The following is an 8,610-nucleotide window of genomic DNA, read 5'->3' on the forward strand; positions in this document are numbered from 1 at the left end:
ATGGAGCTCAACAGGAAGGCAGAGGTCGCCGAGATGCGCCAGATCTGGCCCAGAAGACCTGGGGCTCTACTCCAAACCAGCACAAGGCCAAAAACTAGCAACACGGGAAGACAATCTACTCCTACTATGTACAGGGCTCCGGCGCCGTTCCTCTGCCAACTCCGGCCGGCCGCGCCGCCGGGGAGGGCTCGGGATTGGCCCGGTCACTCAGAGGCGACTCTCAAGAAGCTGACGGTGGACGAGAGGAAGAAAGGGGAAAAGCAGCTTCTGTGTTAGCTGTGTGATATAGCTGTGTTAAGTCATGGATCATGTCGAGCTAATTACCCATCAGTGAGCTAACTACGCAAGCTTGAGGAGCTTGGTCGACCCCTCTCCCCCGCTACAGTAGAGAGAGGAGATTTTCTGAAACCCTCGAGAAGCTCCACCGTCCTCGCCGTCAGATCGGCGATTCCTCGCCCTCCGGCGGCCGCTCGGGCAGCGGGAGGACGGGGGATCTTCGATCTGTGGCTTGTGAATAGCGTAGGTCCTTTTCGTAGGCCAGTCGGCGGCGCGGTGAAGGTGGGCGTGCGGTCGACAAGGTGATGTCCGGCGGATCTCATCCTCTTCGGCGGCGGCGCACTCCGGTGCTCTGCGGTGGAGATCCCGCCATTCCGGAGCTCCAGGGTCTTCGGATCTGACGAGCTCCTCAAGCCCTCCCCGGCGACGGCGTGGCGGCGGAGCCGGGACTTGTTCAATAAGGAGAAGGAGAAGATGTGGAGACTCGCGATGAAGATGAAGAGCTGCGGTGTAAGCTCCCAGGAGCTGGCGACCGGCGACTTCCCGGCCGCGGAGGGCCTATACCTGGACCAAGCCATTGAGAGGTACGGCGGCGGCGGCGCGCCACCAGCGGCATCAAGCTTGACATCGTCATCGGGATCTAGTGTAGCTGGATGTAATTTTTCAGTTCTGCTGGACCTTTCTGTAAGAACGGGTTTTTAATATATTCTCCTTTTCCCTCGCAAAAAAAAAAAAAAAAAACTACGCAAGCTTGGTTGGATAAGCTATCTGAACTGTTCTGCATTATTCGGTGTATCCAGGTCGTTCTGCTGCAAAAACTCCAGTCGCTTAACTGTGACGCATTCTTGCCTCAGAACGAACCGCCCACATTTGCGTTCTTTGTGTTGCAAGATTGAGCCATTTGTCCGGTATCGTTCTGCCGCAAAAGTTCAGTCGCTGGCTCTCTTTTTAACTACGAACAGGTGATTCTGAATTAGCAGAGGACGCCAGGACGGCATGGTCGACAGAGCCAAATCTCCTGATGTCTTTTCACGTTTATTCACTGTCGACACATCTCTGCAATGTGCTACCTCAAGAGTAGGTATGACCAAAGACCAAGGCTACTGCTTCAGATCCCATTGCTGTAACTTTTTCAGGACTGACAGACTTCAAGCCAACGGCAGGCGGTAATAAGCATCCATATATCTACTGCCTAGATTCACTCCCAAGCACAAGATATCTGAAAATTTTGTGGAAACCCGCATTGAATCACCAACCAGTTTTCACCAGTTTTGCAACAAAGAAAATGGGTGAAATGAAAATGAGTTGCCATATTTGCCTACAGCAACAATGTAAAATAGCGCCAAGCATCAACAAAAATCAAACTCCAACAGATTCCAAGCGACGGATTAATCATTTCCATTACCTCTATGTCGCGGCTTCGTCAGTAGCATCTGCTGTTGGGATACTACATGGCCACAATTTGGTGGCCATTTCACTCCTTAAGGAGAAGAAATAGAAGATAGAAAGAAAAAAACATGGCCAGTTAACAAGACAGGGAAGCAAAATGAACTTGCTCTTTTCTGACTCCACCTGCGTTAGGTTAAACGACCGAAAACACTAACTTTTCTCCATACTACATACAAATCAAACCATTGCAGCCTATTTTTAACCTCTAGCAGCAGATTTAATGAGATACGATTGTCACTAACTCGGATATGTATGTACAGAATATACCAGTTTGGACTCCACAACCAAGCATCTACTACCATGTACCAAAGCTGCAGCTCACATGCTCTTGTGTGATCTTCTGCAGCTGGCTTTGCATCACTTTCAGCGATGGATAAGGAGGGAGGCAGAGGCGGTAGAAGCATGTATGCGATGACGGGAGATGGTCGGCTGACTCCAGTTGCTTATATATGTACAGTTTTGAGCCCAGCCCACCAAAACCATCTGAGGGCAGATATTTCACTGAAGTCCAAAAGAAGAGGAGCCGCCTCTGCTGCTCAATGGACATGCTCTCCACAGCCTGCAGTGTGAACAAATAATCAGTTTGGTTATCCAAGCATACACAAAGCTGATTAGACATACATGATACATAAAAATGTTATGCTATAAGAGACATAAGCAAATTACAACTAAAATTCTTGGTACAAGCACACAAACTGTCGGCGCATTGCCTATTGAACTTGGACAATTTAAAACAATGGTTGATAACTGCAACACACCAGCTCCGCTGATAGAAGCTCTAAGGGGGACGATTGCGCAAACTTGTGGTTGTAATCATCTTGTTACGCAAAGGAAGAACATGGATTGTCATATCGAGTAAAAAGAGTTTGACAATTTTTGTCGAGTTTGTTAGTAGTCAGTCACACAACTTCATAAGCTGAAAGACTGTGCAAGCACGTTCGGTTGCCACTTTAAGGTACAGTCACATGGTTGAAAGTATTGCCAGGACAGCATACAATGTTTGGCAATGCATCAGCGACAATACTCACAAATTTCACAATTAGGATATAAGAAAATAATATATAGGGATATATAGACACATAAAGTATACTGGGTGTTACAAAGTGAATAGATGTTGTTAATTATAGATGGTATGATTGTAATATCTCTTGCACATGTACTGTATATATATACCTCACTCATTAATCTATGATCATGATAACAGTGTTTCCTCCTAAATCTACATGGAATCAAAGTAACATGTGGTATGTTGCCCATGAGAAACTGAGAAAATGGGATGAGCAGATGAATAAAGCATATCATGGCATGTCATAACACAGATAAAAAATCATGACTGAATGCATTTATACAATTATATAAGGCATACCTTCCAGAACCAGTTAACTTGACGATCTTTTTCTTTGTAGCCATTATATTGAGTATGTGATCTCCAATCTTTCAGATTTATATTGGTGTTGCTTCCCCCTAGCATTTGGTCAAAGTCTTCTAGATCCAAACACCCAAAAAATACCTTCTGGAGTTTTGGATTAACTAATATGTCACTAAATCCTTTCGCAAAATTGGCTAGTTGATCCGAAATAGAGTCGACAAAGATATTCTTAATAAGAAGATCAATGTAATGCTGTCTGTTGATGATATTAACAGGGATATCCTGCCCTCCTGGGCAAAGCTCAATAGTTCTTCGTGACCCTAAGGTATGAACATCTCTGGAAAATGTGAGAGTTAAATCATCAATATCTGCAGCACCCATCTCTAGAATTCTTTTACAGCTTGCATACGTGACAGGGTCTGCAGCAGCAATATCTTCCAGTGTAATACTTCTTCCAGCAAGATGCAAAAACAATGTGCGATCCAAAACTATCCCTACTTGCACTTTATGCATCAATGCTAACCCAATTAGTCGTCCCGAAAAAATGAAGTATTTCAGGTTCAGTGGATCGACAGCAGATGCTGCAATGCACAGATAAGTACCAAACGTTAGCAGATATCCGATCAACACCGTCATGGTTTGCAGAACATAACTTGTCTCGTTGATATTGGATGCATAAGAACCACAATCAAATAGACAAAAAAATAAGATTGCTGAATTGCTTAAATAGCTTGAATTTAGTATAGTTTCAAGTGATGTTACTGATGTAATCATCACCTAGTGAAAGTTCATTGGCCTTTTGTTGTAGCCTGCTAAGCTGCAAGGGTTGCACGTAATATACATTTTATTGTTCTTCCATAAGAATACCTGATTGTGAAAAACTATTTGGCTTCTACCGGTAGTTTATCCTCCTTTTTCTGGGAAGAAAGATTTTACATGCATGCAACAAATCCAGATAAATAGTGCAGTCTAAAGGGTTTCAGTGGAGTACAGATTATCATAACAGAAAAGGATCTGTGGTGCGGCATAAAGATGAACAGGTGCATACAGGGGGGGCATGTTTATAAAAGAGCTTGATTAAATTAAATGTTTTTATCTAGAAACCCAGGAATTATGACAGAAGAATACTGCAGTACGAAGATTGTTTTAAGCATGGCCGTCAGTGTATTGAACCATTAGCTAATTTCTGAAATGCACAAAGCCCTTACTATCCCCAAATTTTGATTTTGTCTGTCTCAGCCGGTGGATCATTCATCATTCAGTATTTCACAATTAAGCCTTCCAAAACAGGTATTTTTATTAACTAGAGTATCTAACGTTTTTATTCTCCAATTAAGCCGCTTTCCTGGAAGACTATCTAGTTGGACCCTTAGAACTAATATATCTGTGATATACTGATATGGGCACTAATTGGCGCCTATGCATATTAATACTGAAACCTCTGAAGGTAATTAACTATTATTTGGAATTGTGAATGTGAACAAAGTTCCCACTAAAACAGTAAATTAGCAACAAAAAAGGGTATACATAAAGACATAATATCAGCACAAAAATATTTCAAAAACACGTTATAAAGTTCCAGTAATAGTAAGCAAATGTAATAACAACTCTTTGTAGTCTTCCCACCAATTTGTTAAGCAATTGGGCCTAGACAGTTAAGTCAAAAGGGATGCTATTACATGTCTAAGGTAAAACAACTTGGTTGACAATAGGCTAACCAGATATTGACTTTCATATTGGTCTGATCCCAGAAATTACCGCGATGTGAAAGAGAATTATCTGAGTATTCAAATAATGTGCCGTAGTACACCGATATAAAGTTTGTAAATTAATTGACAGGACTTGATAATAGGCTAATCCATGTATTAGAATATTGTCGGCAGGAGTTTCCTCTAGGTGCCACCGTGCATGCAAAAGATGTTGATATAATTAAAAAAAAAACTATTTAGAAACCCAGGGATCATGACAGAAGAATATTGGAATACAAAGCTTGTTTTAAGCATGGCTGTCAATGTATTGATAGCAATGCTTGGGTGGTGATTGTTTGGGGCTATAGTTTTTTCACCATTAGCTCATTTCTGAAAGGAAAAATGCACAAAGCCCTTACTATTTCAGCTTGTCAATCAACCCCCAAATTCTGATTTTTTTTTTTTATTTGAGCCGCTGAATCATTCAGTATTTTGCAATTAAGCCCTCCAAAAACAGGTATTTTTATTAACTAGAGCATCTAATGTTTGTTTTCCCCCAATTAAGCCGCTTTGCTGGAATAATATCTAGTTAGACCGTTAGAACTAGTATATCTGTGATATACTGAAATGGGCACTAATTGACGCATATGCATATTCATACTGAAACTTCAGAAGGCAATTAGCTGTTATTTGGACTCGTGAAATGTTAACAAAGTTGCCACTAAAATTATAAATTAGCAACCAAATAAGGATATATATATGAAGACATAATATCAGCACAAAATATCTTTAAACACGTTATAAAGTTCCAGCAATAGTAAGCAGCCGTAATAACAACTCTTTGTAGTCTTCCTACCAATTTGTTAAGCAATTGGGCCTAGACAGTTAAGTCAAAAGGTGTGCTACTACATGTCTACAAGGTAAAACAACTTGGCTGATAATAGTCTAACCACATATTCACTTTCATATTATCTCAGTATTCAAATAATGTGCCATAGTACTCCTCTGTAAAGTTTGTAAATTTATCGACAGGAGTTGATAATAGGCTAATCCATGTATTAGAATATTCTTGACAGGAGTTTCCTCTAGGTGCCTTCGTGCAAAATTCAACTGGACAGCAGAATGGATCTTCTGCCTTCATCAAAGGACATGGATTTGTTGATTAAGGGGATTTACAGATTTTATCGCAAATTGTGATGTGCTGATAAAAATAAGATCATTTGAGTATCTTTTAATGCCAGAGCGTTTGAGTATCTCTCCATGACATATTAGAAAACAGAACTTGTGAGATATGGATAAGCCAATAATTTCAGTACCCTGGTCCACTGAGATATGCCGCAGTTGTTTATTATACCCTTATATCAAAAAGCCCTGAATCAACCAGAAAACTATGCTAAACAGCTTATGAAATTCAGATTTCCAAGTTTGTTCAGTCAAAGTGTCTTAACAAATTACGAATAGAAGTGGAAAATTAATAATGGCAAGGGTACTTACTTCCATTCAAGTAGAACCTCCTTTGATCATTGGGACAGGGCAAGAAGAGTACTTGCTGCGGGCTGAAGAGAGCTTGAGACACCATGCAGAACCACTCCCTGAGAACGCCGGGGCCAGTAGCCTCCTCATTCTTAAACTCCATAAACAGACCACTCTGCAGCTCAGTGGGTCTCGCCTGCGTAATGTACTCAAACGACTCAATGAGCAGATGCGAGCGATCGATGAGCATCTCATGGAGCTCCCCATAGTCATCCTTGCCCTCAGAGAACAGCATCAAGACCAAGTTCCTCCTCGCCTCGAAGCAGAGCAGGTCCTTGTGCTTGACGAGCCAGTGGAGATGCTCGTTGCGCTTGGAGCAGCGCACGAGCGCGTTGAGGGGCGCCCTGTGCGCGAGCAGCACGAAGCGCAGGTTGTGCGCGACGTCCTCGTAGAGCGCGGAGATGGAATCGAGCTCTGTGAGGATGGCGAGGACGTGTAACCGGCCGGCCCAGAGCGGTTGGGTTTCTATGACGCCCCTGCTGTCGGAGTCAGAGGACAGGGAGGAGAGGTCCATCTCCAGGCGCTTGAGGCACTCGTCGGCCCGCTTGAGGAGGCTCATGGCCATCTCGTGCAGCTCCCACACCCAGCCGCGCTTGCAGTCCCGGCTGTAGAGGTTGCGCGGCAGCGGCCCGTCGGGCGCCGCGAGGAGCGCCTGCTGCCGTAGGACTTTGAGGAAGTTTGACAGCTCGTCGAGGTCTGTCTTGGGGACCTTCATGGATTCTGATGAGAGGCCGTGGAGGACGGCGTCGAGGATTTCTCGGGTGTAGGGGAGCACCTGCTCGATGACCTTGGTGGGGGACTTGGCGGCGGCGCGGCGGGAGAGCGGGGAGGAGAGCATTGAGCCGAGGGTGTACCGGCAGGACTTGTAGAGGGCGTCGGTGGCGCCCGCGGTGAGGGAGAGCAGGCGGCAGAACTCGAGCAGCACCGGCAGCGTCTCGGGCATCATGGAGTGGGGCAGGGGCGGGGCGGGGTCCGGGATGAGGAAGACTTTGATGGCGCGCTCGGCGTAGGAGCGGCCGAAGGAGGAGGCGGAGAGGTAGAGGCGCACGAGGGCGAGGGCCGCGCCGGATTGGAGGAAGATGTCGAAGTAGTCGGCGGCGTGGTGGTCGGTGAGGGTGGTGGTGAGGGGGTCGGCGTTGAGGGGGGCGTTGAGGTCGTGGCGGTTGTCGGTGCTGTCCGGGTCGGAGAAGGCGATGTAGGTGTTGACGAGCTCGTCGAGGTAGTAGGCGGCGGGGGAGGCGGTGGAGGCGGCGGCGGTGGAGGCGATGTGCTGGGCGAGCTGCCAGGCGCGCGGGTGCGGGGTGGAGCGGAGGCGGGCGGCGAGGTGGAGGGTGGAGTCGGGGGGCAGGGCGAGGGAGGCGATGGTGTCCTCTGGGGTGAGCTGGCGGCCGGCGTAGAGCAGGCGCAGGTCCCGGCCGTAGCCGCGGGCGGCGAGGTGGCGGAGGATGGTGGCGACGGTGTCGTCGAAGGAGGCGTGAATCGCGATGGTCTTGGAGTCGGTGGCGCGGACGAAGAAGTGGAGGCTGCGGGGGGAGGCGTGGAAGGGGGAGGAGGAGGAGGAGGAGGCGCCGGCGCCGGAGGATGAGGAGGCGCCGGCGGAGGAGTAGGCGGCGGTCGTCATGAGGGGTTGCTTGGAGGAGGGGGGGAGGGCATGATCGGGGGCGTCGCGGCGGCGCTTGGCGTGGCGGCGGTAGGCGTCGAGGGCGGCGGTGGCGGACATGCTTCAGATCGGGACCATCGGAGGCGGGGGGAATCGAGGGCTGCGGGGAGGAGGGTTTTGGAGCGGAATTTGGGGGCGGGCGGAGGACGACGCGGAGGAAGAAGGGAGGAGAGGGGATGGTGGGGGAGTGTGAAACTGGACAAGCTGACCCCGTCTGTTTTCATCGATTTGGCGTTTTCTCCGTTGCTTTCCCATCCTCCGAGGGCTTTTTCATCTTCCTTTTTTTCCACGGGCTTTTAGGGTTTTTCTCTATTTTTTATGGGCTTTGATAAGTTTGTCTCTAAATTCTATAAATATAGTTTTTATTTTAAAAATAGGAAAAGAATCCATTCATTTTATCAATAAATTTAGTGACCGCCTGTCACGTTGGATTCCACCGTTTTAGCAGCCTTCCACATCCTTCTACGAGACGTAAGTTCAAGGTCGAGACGAAACGCTGCCGTAACTTTATTGTCGTCTCATCAGTACTCCCTCTGTTTCGATGATTAAGAGGCGCACGCTTTTCAAGATTTGTCTTTGACCAAGAATTATACCTGTTTAAATAAATGGAAAATGTCACGTTTATATCATCTATT

General features: G+C 46.6%; 1 protein-coding gene across 1 annotated transcript; it reads right to left on the minus strand.

Annotated features, from left to right (window-relative positions):
* Window positions 1-1,814: 1,814 nt before the first annotated feature.
* LOC127302062 (E3 ubiquitin-protein ligase UPL5) lies at window positions 1,815-8,180 on the minus strand. The gene is made up of 3 exons (XM_051332410.2): window positions 6,277-8,180; window positions 3,092-3,675; window positions 1,815-2,284 (listed from the first exon to the last, which is right to left on the minus strand). Exons 1-3 carry the CDS (start codon window positions 8,033-8,035, stop codon window positions 2,021-2,023), a joined length of 2,607 nt encoding a protein of 868 aa, XP_051188370.1. The 5' UTR covers window positions 8,036-8,180; the 3' UTR covers window positions 1,815-2,020.
* Window positions 8,181-8,610: the final 430 nt, after the last annotated feature.

The sequence above is a fragment of the Lolium perenne genome, chromosome 5 (assembly GCF_019359855.2).
Source record: "Lolium perenne isolate Kyuss_39 chromosome 5, Kyuss_2.0, whole genome shotgun sequence".
NCBI classification, from domain to species: Eukaryota; Viridiplantae; Streptophyta; class Magnoliopsida; order Poales; family Poaceae; genus Lolium; species Lolium perenne.

Excerpts from the sequence above, each read along its gene's own strand:
- LOC127302062 (XM_051332410.2), bottom strand. The coding sequence starts at position 8,035 with ATGTCCGCCACCGCCGCCCTCGACGCCTACCGCCGCCACGCCAAGCGC. Across the intron at positions 3,676-6,276 it reads GAGGTTCTACTTGAATGGAA|CATCTGCTGTCGATCCACTG; the intron begins GTAAGTACCCTT and ends TGTGCATTGCAG. Across the intron at positions 2,285-3,091 it reads AAGTTAACTGGTTCTGGAAG|GCTGTGGAGAGCATGTCCAT; the intron begins GTATGCCTTATA and ends TTCACACTGCAG.